The sequence below is a fragment of the Aptenodytes forsteri genome, unplaced genomic scaffold, assembly GCF_000699145.1.
Source record: "Aptenodytes forsteri isolate BGI_AS27 unplaced genomic scaffold, ASM69914v1 Scaffold66, whole genome shotgun sequence".
Taxonomy (NCBI): Eukaryota; Metazoa; Chordata; class Aves; order Sphenisciformes; family Spheniscidae; genus Aptenodytes; species Aptenodytes forsteri.
Window position 1 is genome coordinate 4,364,383 of NW_008795131.1, and position 17,736 is coordinate 4,382,118.

Here is a 17,736-nt window from a genome sequence, read left to right on the forward strand (position 1 = left end):
GGTGGGAAACTCAAACAAATGGGAAAAGATGTGGGGTTTTTTTGGTTTGTTTTTTTTTTTTTTTCCAATGGATTGGTGCAACCTGGTTGGGGGTTTTTTTGGTTTGTTTTTTTTTTTTCCACATGAGATGGTGCAAACTGGCTGTATCAGTGCAGCTCTCCCCGTCTCTGTGCAGAGGCTGAATGAGGCACAGCTGGACCCGCAGCCAGCGCCTCTCCCCATGCCCGTGCAAGGAGCCTGTTTACCCCTGTGCTGGCCTGTTCTGCCACTGTCCTTTGCAGGGACCACAGGTGGCACAGCCAGGGCTGGGCTGTGTGCGTGCCTCATTTGATCTTCAGCTATTTTTCTCTTGTTTTTGCTCACAGCAACGGCTGGGACGAGGCTTTTCACTCTTTTCCTCTCTCTCTGCCCCAGCACAATGACGGGAACTACTGCATGAAGAGCAACAGTGTTGGATTACAGCAGGGACACGGCAGGATAAAGAGGGTGTGTTGAGAAAGGCAAATGGAGTTTCACGGGAGCGAAACAGCAGACTTCAGGCAAGCCTTTGTCCGAAGCTGGCTGGGGCCAGGCAGGAGGGTTATGAGAAGGTGCAGCTATCGGGACAGATAAAGACTCACACCTGCGAGCCTGGGGGTAGCTCCTAATCATCAGCTGAAGGTGCTGCACCCAGCACGCAGCCTCTGCCATCGGAGGCAGACGAGGCCCCTTTCATTTTCAGGCTCCCTGCAAGCCAGCAGCTGCTCAGCCTGGTATGTGTGGGCAGGAGGACCGCGGCTTTGTCACATGCCTGAGACAGCATGTCGCAGTCGGTGGCATGCCAGCCAGCTCCTGCTGCGAGAGCCGTGAAACACGGGAAGGGCCGCTGGCACCGGCCCCAATCCCTTAGCGCCTTTCCCCCAGCATCTGCTCCTGCCGCGGCCAGCCGAGCAGCATCCTCGGCTACCAGGGATTTGGTCTGAGGGAGCACAGCAGCCTTATCTCTCGCTTATGTAATGAACTCCTCTCCAAAACATTAACTCTTTCTGGATGAGAGCTGTTCTGGTTCGAGCGGAGGCAGTGCTGCCTGGTGTCGGCCATTTGGAGCCCCAGGGAAGTGGTGTGTGACTGGGACACGGGACTGCGGGCACCTGCCTGCATTCCCAGCTGGCCCCAAAATCTGCCCCGTTCCCCTGCTGCTGCTGACAGCAAGCAGAGGTGGGACAGACGGGCCCCTCCCTTGCGCTGCTCCTCTCTTCCCGGGGGAGCAGTGTGTCCCCTAGCAGGAAGCCGCTCGTCCGACTGACCGTCCGTCTTGGCCGCCATGCGATGCCGTCTCGGGTGGCTGCTTGGGAGCGGGCTGCACGTGGTGCGCAGGCAGTTTGCTGCCAGCCCGGCGGCGGCAGAGTTTGCAGAGCGAGCCCAGCCTGTCACATGCAAATGTCTGGATAAGTTGCTGCCTGCAAACAGGAACCACTTTATGGAAAGCAGCAAAGCCCTTCCCAAAATGCCCCAGGGAGCACTCCGAGTCCCATGGGGAGCAGCTGGAGCCCAGGTGCAGCAGCATGGACATGGGGCAGGCAGGGCAGGTGAGCATGCTCAACCCCAAGCAGCACGTCAGGGCCCCACTGGGGCAGCAATTCGGGTGCCCCGGTCTGTGGGAGCAAGGCAGGGATGCTGCTGCCCTGCTCCCAGAGGTGCCGAGGCACCAGCAGGCCCTTGGCAGGCAAGCAGGGCGAGGTGCCACGGCAGCACCCACCGGCCTCTCCTGCCATCCCGCAGCACGTTTGCAGGTCACCCTCTGCTAACGTTTCCCAGCCATCCTCAAAGGAGGTACAGCGTTAAAAAATCCCGTTTGGGTTTGTCGTTTGGCCTCTGGCAGGCTTGTCTCAGCTCCCCAGCGCCTGCCAGAGCCTCCTGGCCCACCCTGCCTCCCAGCAGCCCTGCGCCACGGGCCATGCCGGCACGGGCCTCTCTGCAGCACTGTGCAAAGCTTTCCCAGCCAGCCATCGTCCCCAAAGCACCGAGACCCACCAGGCGCAGCAGCTCTCCCTTCTCTGACCCTGGCTCCAAAGCTAAGCTGGCCCATTTCCCCCTCGCTCCCGCTCCGGACCTCAGCGTGCAGGTTTCTTCATCATTTTAAGGCCATGCACAGGGAAACTGAATCCTTTCCCTGGCCCTCCCTCCACATGCCCCTGTCCCAGGGAGGGGGCATGGAGCAGCTGCCAGCCCCTTGCTGTCAGCCCCGCTGTGCCGGAGATGGCCGACGGATGAGCTGCATGAAAGCAGGGAGGGCAAGAGAAGTTCAGCCTTGCTCAGAGCTGTTTTGGGGTTAGGCGTTACTCTCACTCTCCTGTGGTCCAGCAGCGTTTCCCAGCAGGCAGCTGCTTCACCTGCACTCTGGGGACTTGTGTTATTTCTGATCTGGCTGGAGAAATAAAAGAAGGGGATGCTGCCCCCATCCTCCACTTTCCGGGAGCGGGATGCTGCGGCTCGTGGCGCCAGCTCTGCCCCTTCCTGTTTGCCCCTGTAATTCCAGCAGTGCCTCAGGGAGCAGGACCAGGTAGCACAGCCCTTGCGGAGGGTCTCCCAGGAGAGTGTGCTTTGGGCACCATCAAAAGAAACGCAGACCCGCACTAGCTCTCCGGGACTAGGCAAGAGTCTTGGTGACTGCTAAAGGAGACGTTAGAGCAAATTAATTACTTTAAACTGTTTGGTTTTTTTTTTTTTTGTCATGACTTTTGTGCCAGCCTCAGATTCCTCTGGGCCTAACGTGATTTTGAATACTGTGTTGGCAGCAATTGGTGACAGTACACTGTCGGCAGCAAGCGCCTTCCCGAGACCTCTGTCTCTCCCTGGGGAGCAGGCAGGGAAGCTGTGGTCCTCCTTCCTAGTTCTTGGACAACACCTAAATTGGTGGCTTAAACATACCTCAGGGGAGGGGGCTGCCTGGTATCCTGTTTGGGTCCAGCACAGATCCCAGTAAACCCCATGCTCTCTTCTCTCCCCAGCGCAGCGTTGGACACTCTCTATGAAACATCCCAGCTTCAGCAGCCCACGGCGTCCGTGTGCCAGTCGGTGATTTGGAGCAGGACAGTTTGTTACTGAGCGTAAGTGCCCGAATCCTTTGTGTTGTCCGTAACAGCTATTTGAGAGCAGGGACTTCCCCTGCTCAATGGACTTTATTCCTTTGAAAAACCGTGCCTTTCATTGCTGCTCCAGCTGGGTCACTGCGGTGAGGGTGTCCGCAGGGGAAGCGGAGCGCTCACAGCTGCAGCCAGAATCTTCTTGTCAGGGCATGAACTCTTGCAGCGCCGGCACTTTGGGCCCGTGGTTGCAGGAGCTGCTCAAGTAGCTGCCAGCAGGGAACAAGCCACAGAGGAGACGGTGTTATGCTCATTAAGTTACCGTACCGCAAAGCCATGCCAAAAATCTGCTGGCAGCATTACCAGATACTGCTGAGACCTGCCGGTGTTTCCCAGAGCGCGGGATGCAGACAGATGGCTGCACTGTCGTGTCAGGGCCGGGGGAGCCACAGTCGGGGTGTCTCAGCCCTTCAAGGACTCTCTGACCCGGAGAGTTAACTGCTGGAGGGACAGACACCCTCTCACCCGAGGCGCTGAGCATCCCCCAGATCCTCTCCGTGCGAAGCCCGGCGACGCTTTGGTGGGCTCAGACGTACCTGGGCAGAGCAGGGGCTCCCCAGCCTGCACTGACCAGAGCCTCTCCCACAGCGCATCTCTGGCTGGAGACTGGCTAAAAGGGACTTGCAAATTATTAATGCTTCGGGGCTCATCCCCTTGCTTGTGGCTTCTCCACTGGCTTCGGAGAAGTCCTAAAGGAGAAGGGGAAATAAAAGTGGGGGTCCTTCCTGGGGACCACAGCAGAGGTAGGTGGGAATGCGTGGCTCACACAGGCGAACCCAAGCCTTTGCAGAACACGTCTTTCTCCAAAGCATTAGTCAGTCATTAAAGCATCAGGAAAAGAGCCTCCCTTGTCCCAGCCTCTGCTTCGGTTTTACTCTCATCTTCTGACATAACCAGGTCACTCTTTCCACACTTCCCCAGCCTAGATGAGAGCTGATTACTGATCTGGATGGACATGACTCACTGCCTTTTCTAATGAGCGACTTTCCTCTGTTTATGTGCTTTGGTGGGGCCTTTCATATACCTAAAAAAGGAGAAGGGTGGCATTGGGGAGAGGGCAGGGTAATCTAAATTGCTGGCATCTGCATCCAGCCCCAGTGAGCTGTTTCTCACCATCCCCTTGGACTCTGGCCAGTTGCGAAGTTGCTGCTTTTGAGCATGGAAAAGGCGTAGCTAATCTTCCACGTGCTAATCCGGGTGAAATGCTGTTCAGGCCCACAGGTAGGCTGCCCAAACCCTTGACAAGTAATTGGAGCTAATTAGGCTGGGAGACTTTTTTGTTAATATCTGTCCAGGCAATGCCTGGGGGCCCCACGGTAATAAGCACTGCGCAAACCCAGAACCACTTTACCCCGCGGAGGTTTGCCAGCAGGTTGTCGTCCAGGCCACAGCAGGGTGAGTTGGGTTTTCCTGTTCTCTTGCATAGACGTGGTCTCATCGGACAGCTGCCCCGCTCATGTGGCGTTGCTTGTGTTTTGCAGTGACTAAGCGGAGGAAGCTCTTGCTGTCCTAGCACCGCCAGGCCAGACAATCCTTCCCTTGGCTGAAGATCCCGTTGGATCTCTCCCCATAATGGAAGCGTGAGTGTCAATATCCTCCATGACCTCCAGAAGCCACAACTCCTTACCGAGAACTCTGATGGCTCCACGAATGCTTTCCGAAAGTGCCCTCGGGGGCATCGCCCAAATCACCCCCTCGCTGTACCTGAGCCGGGGCAGTGTCGCCTCCAACCGGCACCTGCTCCTCTCCCGGGGAATCACCTGCATAATCAATGCGACCATCGAGATTCCCAATTTTAACTGGCCCCAGTTTGAATACGTGAAAGTGCCTTTGGCTGACATGCCCAACGCCCCCATCTCCCTGTACTTCGACAGCGTTGCCGACAAGATAAACAGCGTGGCGCGGAAGCACGGGGCCACCTTAGTCCATTGTGCCGCCGGCGTGAGCAGGTCGGCCACCCTCTGCATCGCCTACCTGATGAAATACCACAAGGTGTCCCTCTTTGAGGCATACAACTGGGTCAAATCGAGACGCCCCGTTATACGCCCCAACGTGGGCTTCTGGAGGCAACTGATAGACTACGAGAGGAAGCTCTTTGGGAAGACGACGGTTAAAATGGTACAGACACCGTATGGCGTCATCCCAGACGTTTATGAGAGCGAGAGGAGACCCCTGATGCCTTACTGGGGAATTTAATGTGACTGCAGACAGGAAGCACAACAGAAGGGACACGCTGTTTTGAGTCGACCAGACTGGAGACATTCCCTTCTCCTTCTACAGCCAACGTTGGTTCTTTACCATACAGCAGAACCTCAACTAATTCTCACCTCACTAACCTGCAAGGCCAACGATTCCCTTCAAAGCATCTCTCTACAGGGATTCCCCCATCCGCATTTCTCTGATTTAGCAGAATGAGGTCTCCTTATAAGTTTATTCCTTTCATAAAGCCTCCCTCCCTTTTTTAGTCAGTTTATTAGTATCCTATGAGGAAAGGCCTAAAAGGCATTTGGCAGAGTTAATGAACAAAGTGCGCTTTGTGGTGCGGTAGCCTGGATATTTCGTTAATAGCTTGTTTGCTTCCTTGCAAAATCCTGTAGTGGCTAGGGAGCGGCACTAGCACAGAACGAGCGAGGTCCTACTCTAAGACAGCAGGTTTTTCCAAGAGCCAGGAAAGCAGGCGTGCAGGGTTGTGGTGCTAGTGCTGGTGTTTTCTTTAACATCTGTAGTGACTCTCAGTATATAGTGTTTGAGATCTTTAGTCAGCTCTTAATCTGTATTAAAAGTCAAAAAAAAAAAAAAAAAAGAGTGAAGTCAGTCTGTGTCGGCCACAAGTAAAATAAATCTGAAATAAAGTAAAAAAAAAAAAAAAAAAAAGAGTGAAGTCAGTCTGTGTCGGCCACAAGTAAAATAAAATTTGAATTATTCAAATCAAATAAATACAAGATCCTTTTTCACTCATTCCATGCCAGGGCAATAGTCCTGGAATACACTTACACTACTGAAAAATGCTGGTGGTTTTTGTGGGTGGAAAGTAAACAGAGATCTTGTCCAAACATGGCTCAAGACAGAGGCGAGAGGTTAACCCTCCCCGCACTGGACAGCCAAAGAAACGTTTAGGAAACTGTGTGTGCATAGCCATCTTCCAAAGGGGCTGGGCCATGTTTTCTAATATTCAATCAACCAGTAAATTGGAAGTAGGTAAAACTGCTTGATTACTTAGCTCTAAGTATGGTCGTGATCTGCCTTAGCCCATTTCTAAATCACTTCATTATGTCCTCAAGGTTATGTTGCATTCTAGAATTATTCTGCACAAAATGGCGATCTGTTCAACCTCCCGGACAAGGATGGCTTTACGGAGAAGGCTTTGCCTTGTTCTCTGTGAGACGAGAACGATTCCAACCTGAGACTTGGGAGAAGCCTTTCCGTGGCGTAGCCGCTGCCTCCTGGACATCGCTCCCCTCCCTGCGGATGGGAAGGGACTGGTTTCGTTGGAGCGTAACTGGACCACCAGGAGAGCAAGGCAAGTCCATTCCTCGATGAGACATTCGTGTCCTCTGTTGCATCTCTGAAGGAGGAATACGCAGATTGCTGGATGCCGAGATAGCTATCTGATTTAAATGAGATTCTATACTTGTAAAAAAAAAAAAATCAATAAAGATTAAACAAGAACATGTGTTGGTTTCCTATTCAGAACTGTCCTAATGTATCTCAAGTAACAGCGAGAACATGGTGTAATACTGAGCAGTGACTTCAAACAAATCTGGACCTCAGTCTTGAGAAAAATACCACGATCTGTTCCTGTCACTTGGCTAAGCAGTTTACAGTCCATCCAGGTGTCCTGCAATTCCTGATCCTCATCACAAAAGCCAGGCAATTAATTTGGCTATTTCAAAATTTTTCTCTTCCGAAGTCGTAGCTGAGCAGCTGCGGTTTTAAGGAACAGCAGACACGGTTAAAGGTCTTCTCCGAGCTGAACCACACTGCGTGAGGACTGCAGCACAAGTAGGTTTCTGGTTTCCCCAGACTAAAAGCCCCTAGGGCTGAAATACAGTTATCACTGATATGAAATTGTGCAAATGGCCTCAACCTCAGTTGGATCAGGAGTAAAACCAGACCTGGTTGGAATAAAAGTCTAGATCAGAGGGAATTTGATACGGAGGCTTTGATCAGCTCCGACCCAGAAGTCAGGTTTCAAATTTGCTGCAGAGGCAAGAGTTTTACCAGAGTGGGCAAATGCCACTTGCTTAAAAGTTACTCACCAGGGGAAGGAAACGGCGCTCAGTAATTTCTAGGCTCCAGGTAGAGGTCCAGCAGGGTCAAGTCTGTGAACTATGTAGAAGTTCACAGACTTTAAATTAGGCCCGAGGCCACTTACTGGGCGTCTTGGAGGCACACGGGCACGTGAGAGCGCTCTGAACCCCTATGGGCATGGACGTCACGAGGTTGGCCGTAGGTTCAACAAACGGCATTAATGCCAAACCTGCGCATGGAGACACAGCTGTGAAAAGAGTTACTGCCCATCCCTCAACATTGCAAGGGCACCCAAAGCCCAAAAGACGTTTCCTGTGTGCACTTACATATAGCCCCTTCCCCCTGCAAACCCTTCTCTTATCCGTTATCCAGGATGCACTTAGACAAAACCGCACATAAAAAAAACCCAAAATACTTCAACACCATTTTCCCCAACAATATCAACACCTGGATCTCGGTGTCCTTCAGTGTCACAAGTACAAAGCGCAGTCCCGCGCTGGCAGAGGGAGGTCTCCTCCTGCGTTTGCAGATGAGCAAGAATGACGTTTTGGCCCCCTGACATAAAAGTGAGCTTTGCCATCAGCTGCGTGCAGTTCAGGTTTCGCGGCTGTGTCTCTTGGCCCTGGTTTCAGCGACAAACAAGCAGACGTAGGAGACTGACTATCCATTTTAAAAAATACACGCTACTCATCACTATTTTTATCATGAGTTAAACTGCACTAGGGAAATGGTAAGCAAGAAAAGGAATAGAGATTAAAGATCAAGACTAATCATTAGTCTGGAGACATTCTGAAAGCATGACATTTCAAAGGGGAAAAAATACTAAAAACTGAAATCTGCTTTCAAAATTAAACCACCTAAAAAATGGACTATGTATAATTTAATAGTATTTTCTATATAAAAACTGGAAGGTAAAATTTCTCTATTTTGAGTAATTATATATACTTTATACACACGCTGCCCTAGTACCTAGGGGAGGGGAAGATGCTAATGTTCGGCCAAGAAAGCATCAAGACTGACTTCTAAACAAAAAGGAAAGTTAGACCTATAAAAAAATGTAATTGCCTAATAAAGCACATTATGAAATAAAGAATTCACCTGAAATACCCATTAGAGATTATATTATGGAGAAGTACAATGGTATTAATACTTGTAGGTATTTCTTTGCAAAAGTTGTGTGCATTCTAAGAGAAGATCGTTTACATGAGTGTCTGTTCCCCCCCCAGTCCAGTTTTTCATGCATCCTCAAATCTGTAGAAACCAAAGAAGAGAGCGCGCCACAGTTTTAACTCCGGACTGCTGTGAGCACACCAGCTGGATTGGAGGGGAAGATCATTCTTCCTGCTCCCCATAGGCTTTTCCAAATGGACGGTATCTTAAGCGCTTGCAGAATATTTTATATGTTATTTGGCGAGACACCTTTCAAATACTAGCCACAAAGGTGGTTTCACTTACACAGCTTCATTATGTTTAAGGCCCTTTTTGTCAACCGTTCAAGGCTTCTCCCAAGTCACAGGAAGATTTCACCCCGCCCGTGTATTTCTACGGAGGAGCCCCCCCAGGCCAGCGCCCGCGGAGCTCTTACCAGAGATGACAACCTTTGGGTACCAGCAAGCAGCAAAAGCAACATTTTTTTCTGGCTCCATCCTGGAACAAGCCACTTCACAGGTTGGTCAGATATGAAACGAGCTCTTTATTGAAAACAAGGTTTGAATGTCAACAAAGGATTTATAAAGCATTGCAAGAATTAAGGGAGTAAACAATGTACTAAAGTCAATTAATAACACTTATTCTCATTGGATTTCAAATATCAGCTGAGTCCAGCATAGCACAAACCAAAACAGCTCCAACTACTAATCGCAAAACCACTTCTAGAAGACAAATAACATTCACCCAGAGGGAAGAAAGAAAAGTCACAATATAAAGGGAAGTTTTCTGACCACTTTTCTTCATAAAATCACGACATTTATATTTTAATATTGAGAACTGGCATTAAATACAGGCCCAGAAAGTGAAAAAATCTTTCAGAAAAAGTAGTTTGTACAATAGCAGCTTTTATTGAAAAGGCAGGTTTTGTTTCAAGTTTAATTAGTCTGACATGTGGCTGACTAGAAATCGGAGCATTCCTTGGGTTTTCATGAGCTTCTTCTCAACCTTAGGTCGAACTTCACTATCGCTTCACATATACACTGCACGATTTTCAAGGAAGGAGCTGCTCAGAACAAACCCAGGTGAAGAGAAGCTGCTGCCAGAGAGGAAAAGTCAGCGAACGGTCAAATGCAGAACATAACAATTCCCACGCCACAAACAACCCCCGAGCGGCTACAGCCAATGCGGGTCAGCAAGCCTGGGGAGATACCCACACCAAAACACGGCAACGGACGGGGGGGGAAATAGGCTGGAGCAGCCTGTTTGCTCCCCAGCACTCCTGCCACCGAGGAGAAACTGCAACACACGAAGACAGCACAGAAGCATCAGGAATACAACCGGGCAAAGTGATATATAAATAACCAAGCGAATAATCTGTTAAAATTCCAAGTATACACAAATATATAGAAAAATCACTTTCCATAGGTAACCCCAAGGCAGCGCGAGAGAACACATATATTAAAAAAACAAACCAACCATGTTTCTCACTTTTTTTCTACTGAAAGAATACATGCAGAAAAAGGAGTTACATTTATAAAATTCAACACAACCAAAGCAAAAGGCAGCGTGTCCATTAGCCTGTATGCAAAGGAAGCCGGGGAACGTGGTCTGTTACAATGCACTGTAGAAAATACTGTAACCTTGGATACAGATCGCAAGGACACTGGGCTTTGGCTGGCAATGTAATATCTGAGAAGATGCTGAATGCAACAGTGAGTCATTTTAATGACTAAGATATGTAAGTGAGATGATCCTCATTGTGCAATGCCTTTATCAAGGGTATCTACATGCAAAACATTTGGAGTATTCCCATGATGTAAAGGTGTTCAGTTCAGAACGCTTTCTGCTTGCCACAAACGCAGTAATATTGCCTGCTGCTTTCCCTTCTGTAGGGAGCAAGCAAGCAGTAGTGTCATACTTCAGTAAGCTCTGCTGCAATTATAATTGTAAATGTTGATTCCTTATTTTTATGGGCCAAAAGACATGCTGGATACATCTCAGAGAGGGAACTTACTTGCTTAACGAGTACGTTAACAAGTACAAGAAAAACATCACTGAAAAATGCTTTTATGACAATATAGCTGGGACTGTATTTGAAATACCGGTTGCTTTAAGTTTCACATTGTGGCCTCTTTTATTTGTGGCATTCTCTTTTAATTAGAAAAAAAAAAAATCCTATCTAGCAAAGTGTTCAGGAACTGTGGTGGAAACCCACGCTAACAATAAACGCTCTTTTCCTAATATAGCATTTCATAAGCAACAGCCTTTGCGTCAGCCAGATACTCAAAACCACTTGAGAAGTCCCTTTGCTGGCAGCAAGACGAGGCATTTGCTTGAAAAGTCAGACAATGCTTAAGTGCTTCTGTAATTCAGCATGCGAAAGCGAGCGCTGGCTCACTGTGCTGAGGAGACCCCAAACATCGATAGGAACACTTGCGCTGGTGACGTGTACAGCAGCCCCTAATTACGATGGAAAACAATGTATGTGGTCAAAAGCTATGGTGCTGACTGCTGTAACTATTTCACACCTAATAAATGAAATAGAGAGCAAGCAATGAGTGACTGCCCTTTTTTTGATAATTACTGGGCAACAGAAGGCAGGCGGTCACTGTCACACTATTGAAAATCTGCCACTTGATTAGCTTGAGCTTGCGACGGGAGGCACAAGTTGCTTATTTTATGAATGAGCTAATTTCAGCCAGCAGGAAGATTTATTTTAATTTGTCTCAATAAGGGGCCAGACACCTAGCACTCTTATTAGCCAAGATTGTTTCATTTGGTATAATAGTTCAGTATAACTAAGCCTTTTTTTTTTTTTCCTTTTTAAATATGAAGCATCATTTTTCCTCACTGTAATTTCTATTTCAGCAAATAACCACCGGTCAATGTCAGCTACTCATAATGGAGGCAAGATTAACTTGGAAAAGCTGTTGAGATCTTTGGAGAGAAGGGAGACTTTCTAGAGATCTGAGAAACTTAAGTCAAAGAATTAAGAAGCAAGTTGTACCCGATGGATATACACCCCGCTTTGTTCACTGCAGACTGAGTAAGACTGTATAGTGATAAGGCTCTTATAATAATGCCATGAAGCTCCCACGAGGTTTAAAATTCTGTAACTAGCACTAAAGCTGATTGCACCTTCCTCTGGATATTGTATCTGAAGAGAGAATCAGGTACTTCAGATGTATGAGTAACATTTTGTGATAGCCTATTATACCAACCTCCTTTGTCCAGATAGGTGTACCTACCATAAGCAACGAAGCGGCAGGTGTGCAACAGCCCGCCTCAAAAAACAGCCTGCTTGAGAAGAGCAACTTTCAGTGTTAAATCACACCCACCTGTAGCAGGAGCCAAGGGCCATCTCGTGCTGCCAGCTCTGAGTCAGAGAAACACCTTACTACAGGTAGCACTAGACTGCACAAGTTGCACACGGGCAGCCCATCAAGAAAAGCACAGTAACGTACAAAAAAGGTTTTTTATATATATATATATATATACAGGAGCAGACACGCTGTATCAGTGGAGTCCAGTTTTCGACAGTGATGCAGCCACACAGTTACCAAAGGGTCAGGTGAAATATAAATCATATCTGTAGTTCAGGACAAGTCCAAGGAAAGAGTTTGTCTATATTTACAACAGAGTAGCAAAGACTACAAGTTTTAAAATCCAGCTGCCTGTACTAAAGAATCCAGATATTATAGGGAAAATTTCAACAATTTTTTCAAGTCCTTATCCCCCAGTACTAACCAGTTATGCATATGAATACAGTATAATTGCAATACAGAACAGTGGAAGTATAAATATACGATGGCTCTCCGCAGTCTCATTCCTTCTAAGTCAATAATTCATTTTGCCTTGAAAGTTACTGTGACTCATGCATTGTATGCATTGTAATATTATAGCAGCAAATATTTAAGGAAAAACATCATGGTCCATATACCAAAAACATTAAAGAAAAGATTTATTTGCAAATATGTACTTCAAGTATTTAAGCGGTCACTTCCATGCAAATCAGTCTAGCATTTCAGTTTTTCTTGGAAGCTAGGTACTGGCCTCTCTCAGAGGTTTATGCACTTGGTTAGCAGACTGCTTTTTACGAAGACTAACCCGCTTTCATCTTGAGAAAGACTGAAATGCCGCATTTTTTGCCATACTACATTTTTTTCTGGCTGTTTCTGAAACCCCAGCCATTTCAAGTGAGATTCTTCATGAGCAATTTGTATGTGACAGTGGCTTTAACCCATTACGGTACAAAAATCAAACCGAAACATTTCAAACACTGACCACACCTCAAGCCTTTCCACTTACCCTATCACACCATTTACCCCAAGTGTCCTGCATTATTAGACCTGATACTCCATCTTCAGTGCAATTGCTTTCAGAGCAGGTCTGGCAAAATGAGACCTGGAGGTTTTGGCTCCACGCAGTTGATCCAGAAATTTGCACAGCTTGCATGGTATTGGTGCCCTCCATACGCCAGCTTAAAGTTATCCGTTTCCGAATTAAAGGCCTAAAATAACAAGAATTGAAACAAAGTGTGACAGTCTCATCTACTCCGGGATCTAGAAGCTAGAGTGGAAAATGGGTACTGCACAGGTATCACCCCCGAATGGCACAGCATGGTAGGGCCCTCTCGCTCTGAACAGACCACCCAATACACAAAATTTTATTTTAGTCTGCAAAGTGTTTGCAGGTGGGAAAAAACCTCCAACCACCACACCTGATGCATACTTTGCCTGTTACACCCTGTATTAAGGGAGCCATCTGATTAGCATGCTGTCTGATCTGACACCTGGCAACTAACTCACCTTGTTTCATGCATCTTCTACTTCTGCTATGTATCCACGCAAGATAAATGCTTGTTTTGCCAGCCAGTACGTAGCTACTGCATTTATTTCACTGTGTCAAATTTTGCTGTGATTTAGGCAGGTGCAATTCTTGATATTAGTGTTATTTCAGGTTGAATTTGATCTACTTTCTTCTGTTAGTTGTATCTGCTTTACAATAGGAGCTTCTGAAGAGTGTGTGAAGCCATGAACAAGCTTAAAACATCTCAATGTTTGTTGCTAGGAGATACTTTCCAATGCTTCACAGCTACCTATTTAAAAAAATATTCTAACCCTATTCCCCACACCCTGGATTTCCTGCAGAGATTTCTAAAAATGCCATTGCCTACTACATATAGCCAAAAGTCAATATTTGTAGCAAAAAAACCCCTACAGTTTTCCCCCTTCTGCAACAGACACGCAGGCAGCTACAAATTCAGAAACTCACTGCAGTGAATTTTCTACCACACAACAGAAGTAGCACAAAACCAGAAAGCTATTCACAAGATACAAGCATGCAGACAAGACAAAGGGGAGGCTCTAGAGCATGTTAGTTGATCAGATCACGTGTTACGGTCACAAAAAATGACTAGAAGAAAAGGATTCATGATTGGTACAATTGAGAATGACAGCTGAAGGCCAGTTAGCAGTTCAGCCTTCCACACTCAACTAAGAATGATTCTATAAAGAATATGTTTTTTACAGATTCATACTTTTCTAGGAAGCTCTTCCACAGGTTTCTCTTCTTTCTGAAATAACGTTGAAACCAAAAAGTCAGCAAAATTGCCGATATATGTTAATTGGTTGGCATTACTCTGTACATATCCTGGGATTCCCTCCCAGCTCTGCTAATTGCAATAGTCCCCTCCTGGTCATCCTCAGAGATGCATTTCATAAAGAAAAATCATTAAAAGATTTTTATTTTTTTTAAAAATATATATACTTTTTAAGTCTTAGTATCCCAGTTTCTTCCCCATTATGAACAATTTAACTCAACCCTTTATCCACATCTGTGTCATACCCAAAGCCCAATGAATACAGGACATGGACTATTTGAGTCCCATCTATAGGTCAGATTTTGCCTTTGCCACTTCCAGTTACAAATTATAGCCATGAAATTTTTTTAAATACACCCAAGGCCTAAATGAAAGTCCAAACTGTAAATTAAAGATGAATTTAACAGTAGAGGCCATTATACTTACTTTACTTCTTGAATCCACGTTTAGGAGGCACACTCCACAGGCGAGATCTTGGGCATTTTTAATCCCTGGACGCAGCATACAAGAAGAGAAATCCAGTGAGTTTTCATCTGGCTAAAGAAACGAGACAACAAAATTTAGGCATTTTCAGTGACTGAAAAAGTTTCAGACATCATGATAAAAATTATCGATCTGGTTGCTACCGAGAGCCATGGTATCACACCGGCAACATGGCAGGGATGACATATCACATTTTCTCATAAACTGATGCGTGATTTAATCAAAACCATTAGTATCTATTTGCAACCCTGCTATGCAATCTCCATCAGCATCAATTTGTAACACTCAAGCTGTTGAAAAAGGGTTAGACTACAAAAAGAAAGAATTAAGTTCCACATTCCCACATCAAAAGGGGAAGAAACTTCTGAGGAAAGAGCCCAGGCGGCGGCTGCTACATTTCAACTGCAGCGTATTAAGAACTGGACGAAGATAAACAGTGGTATGCAACAACTATTTGTGCAGCTGCAAGGAAACCAGCCACCGGCCAGCACAGCTTTCACTAGTATTTGAAGTGGTGTCTGTATCAGTGTTTATTGTCCTGAATTCCATATTACTGCCTGATCAAAAAAGGGCAGTTGTTATTCTTTCTGAAGGTTTTTCCGAAGCTAGAATATGGCACAGCAGTACAAAATGGGATATTAAGGTTAACCAAACCATAGAAGAATTAAGGTCACCAGCCATACGCAAGCTCAGGTTAAAGGGAGGCAAAGGATGGGAGAATAAGCCTGCGAATAAGTAATAAATTAATATAGTCACTTTTCCAGTACACAATCTTACATTTCAGCCACAAGATAAATGGTAATTGAAAACGTTGCATAAGGATGGTATAAAACTGTGGAAGTTTTGCTTTAAGACAGTAGTTCAAATAAAAACAATGACTAGAAATGCAAGAAGCTTAAAAAAATGGTGTGATCATGGAACACGTGTACTCTTAATCCATACTCTAGGTATGCTGATCACGCTCCCCTGCTGAATGGCTGGAGAATAATTGGAATCCTGAAAAAAACACCCTTTAATCTTTAAGTAGATCAATCAAATTAATAAAGGCACTCTAATATTTGTTTACCAAATGCATGAGTGAAGCAAATGAGAAGGTCATCCTGTAATTTGCAGTGAAAAACCACAAGGCTGTGCATAAAATTACCTTGTAACAAAATCCTTTAAAAGATAAAATTAACCTTTCCAAGCACATGCCTCTGAGCTAGAATATTTCTCTCTACTTAACTGGCACTTCTGCATCATTTGGGATGCGTGACTGCAACACCAGGGGAAGAAGGTATGGTTCCACACCTTGCAGTGACACGGGTGAAGAGGAGAAACAAAAAGGGACAATTTTGAGAGCTACAGAAGTCAGGAGTCCCTGTCTCTTAGATAACTTCAGAGGTACTGTGTGTATATGAGCAGGCGTTATTCGCAGCTCCTAGTATGTTTAAAATTTAGCTGGACTGCTACCAGCCAGGAGCCGCTGCGGCTCGGAGAACAGGTGGCCAAGCTTCGGACTCTAAGGTAATCCCTGTAATCTTCCAAGGAAAAGCACTTTAAGAACTACATTTTAATCCACTTGCTTAAATCAGGAGAGGATCCTGATAGCTTTTTAGATTGTTACTATCAACAATGCCAGAGTTCAAACAGATGAATCCCAGTCTGTTAACTTCATCTGCCAAGCAGTAAAATATTGAAAGTATAAATTTCACATTATGACAGGCTCTGTGCAGCACCAGGACATCACCAAAAATACCTGCTTGCCACACTGTTTGTACTGGAGAGGTTTAAAATGTGTAAAAGGCGTGTAAAAAGGTACTGATCATTTATAATACCTGTTTTGCAGGGAATGAGAGTGAGCTGAAGATGGCTATTTCAAGCAGAAACCAAGTAGTCTGGGCCTTACTTATAAACAAGTGTTTATTGGGGAGCAAAAAGCTTTAGTGGCCAAAGTAGCATTGCAAGAAGGAGGCCACAAATTAAAATGCTCAGTGAAAACATAACCGTGGTAATGATCTGCTTATTGATGCTTGATGCGATGTACTGATACTAACTAAGAGTTAAAGACTCCTTAGGTACATACTGAGTTGAAGGGATCCATTATGCAAGACAATATCAAACACCTACAGACGGATGATTCCCTAAAAATAGGAGTTTTACCGTGGTTAAAGAAAGTAATTTTGCACACTGTGTTTCCTGCAACATACATACACAAAAAAGTGCAAGGTATTTAATGGCAAGGTGATTTTCTTGCCTGCTAATTGTGTGTATTCTGTACCTGGCCCCAATGTGCCCCTCTTTTTCCCAGTTCCTTTGCAGACCCTTCCCATGGGGCACTCCTTCTCTTAAAGGCTACCCCTCAGACAGCCCCTCACCATCTCTCCTTGTAACACTCGCCCAGTTATGTAGAAAGCTCTCAGGCTCCTACCAGACTGTCTCAGAGCAATTGAGCTTTTTCTGGCAGTTCTATTCAGAGGAGGAAAAGCTATTTAGTCTGTACCAGGAACCAAAACAAATTTAGGCATTTCCAAATGCAGAGAGAAAGGAAAACAGTTTAGTTATTCCTGTGTTGCTACATTGTGTGCTCCTGTATTGTGAGCATTAAAACTAATTGCAGGGATATTACAAAGACAGGATATGTCCACATTATTCTGGCTCCATAAAATGGCTTATTTAAATTTTACTAAATTTCCCTTATTGGAGAGGTCCACAGACACATAGGATATCATCTAAATCATTAAGACACTAAGTAAGATAACATCACATTTGTACATAAATAACAGTTTTCTTACAGAGAACTTTAAACTGGATTTCACAAATAAGTGCATTTCCATTTTGCAAGAGAAAAATACAAACTGTAAAGTCAGGACACCCCGTGAAGTCACTTTACATATAATTATGACATTTCTTTTAGTAAAGACATAGCTTATTTTTGGTCTTACCGTTAAAGCAGCAAGTGACATGAAGCTTATTAGGTTGTTCCACACTTTATCAATATCCTTCAGCAGCTGCTGGAGTTTCTCACTACAAACAGCAGTTGCTTTGATACCCAGTTCAACTCTCTTTGTTACCCTGTAGACTTCAACAACCCCTGTTGATATAAAACACAGTGGAGGATTGCAGAGAATTCACTGCAAGCACAGG

At 45.7% G+C, this 17,736-nt stretch overlaps 2 protein-coding genes across 2 annotated transcripts in view; one reads left to right on the plus strand and one right to left on the minus strand.

Moving 5' to 3' along the window:
* Positions 1 to 2,995: 2,995 nt before the first annotated feature.
* Positions 2,996 to 5,934, plus strand: DUSP14 (dual specificity phosphatase 14). Its single transcript, XM_009278246.2, has 2 exons — positions 2,996 to 3,089; positions 4,607 to 5,934. Exon 2 carries the CDS (start codon positions 4,725 to 4,727, stop codon positions 5,319 to 5,321), a length of 597 nt encoding a protein of 198 aa, XP_009276521.1. The 5' UTR covers positions 2,996 to 3,089; positions 4,607 to 4,724; the 3' UTR covers positions 5,322 to 5,934.
* A 5,156-nt stretch (positions 5,935 to 11,090) lies between these two features.
* Positions 11,091 to 17,736, minus strand: part of SYNRG (synergin gamma) — a 38,559-nt gene continuing 31,913 nt past the window's right edge. Inside the window, exons 19-22 of the mRNA XM_009278247.2 lie at positions 17,535 to 17,683; positions 14,554 to 14,664; positions 14,065 to 14,100; positions 11,091 to 13,035 (exon numbers count right to left, since the gene is read on the minus strand). Coding sequence (XP_009276522.1) covers positions 12,904 to 13,035; positions 14,065 to 14,100; positions 14,554 to 14,664; positions 17,535 to 17,683 — 428 coding nt within the window. The 3' untranslated portion in view covers positions 11,091 to 12,903. The remainder of the gene's footprint in view (positions 13,036 to 14,064; positions 14,101 to 14,553; positions 14,665 to 17,534; positions 17,684 to 17,736) is intronic.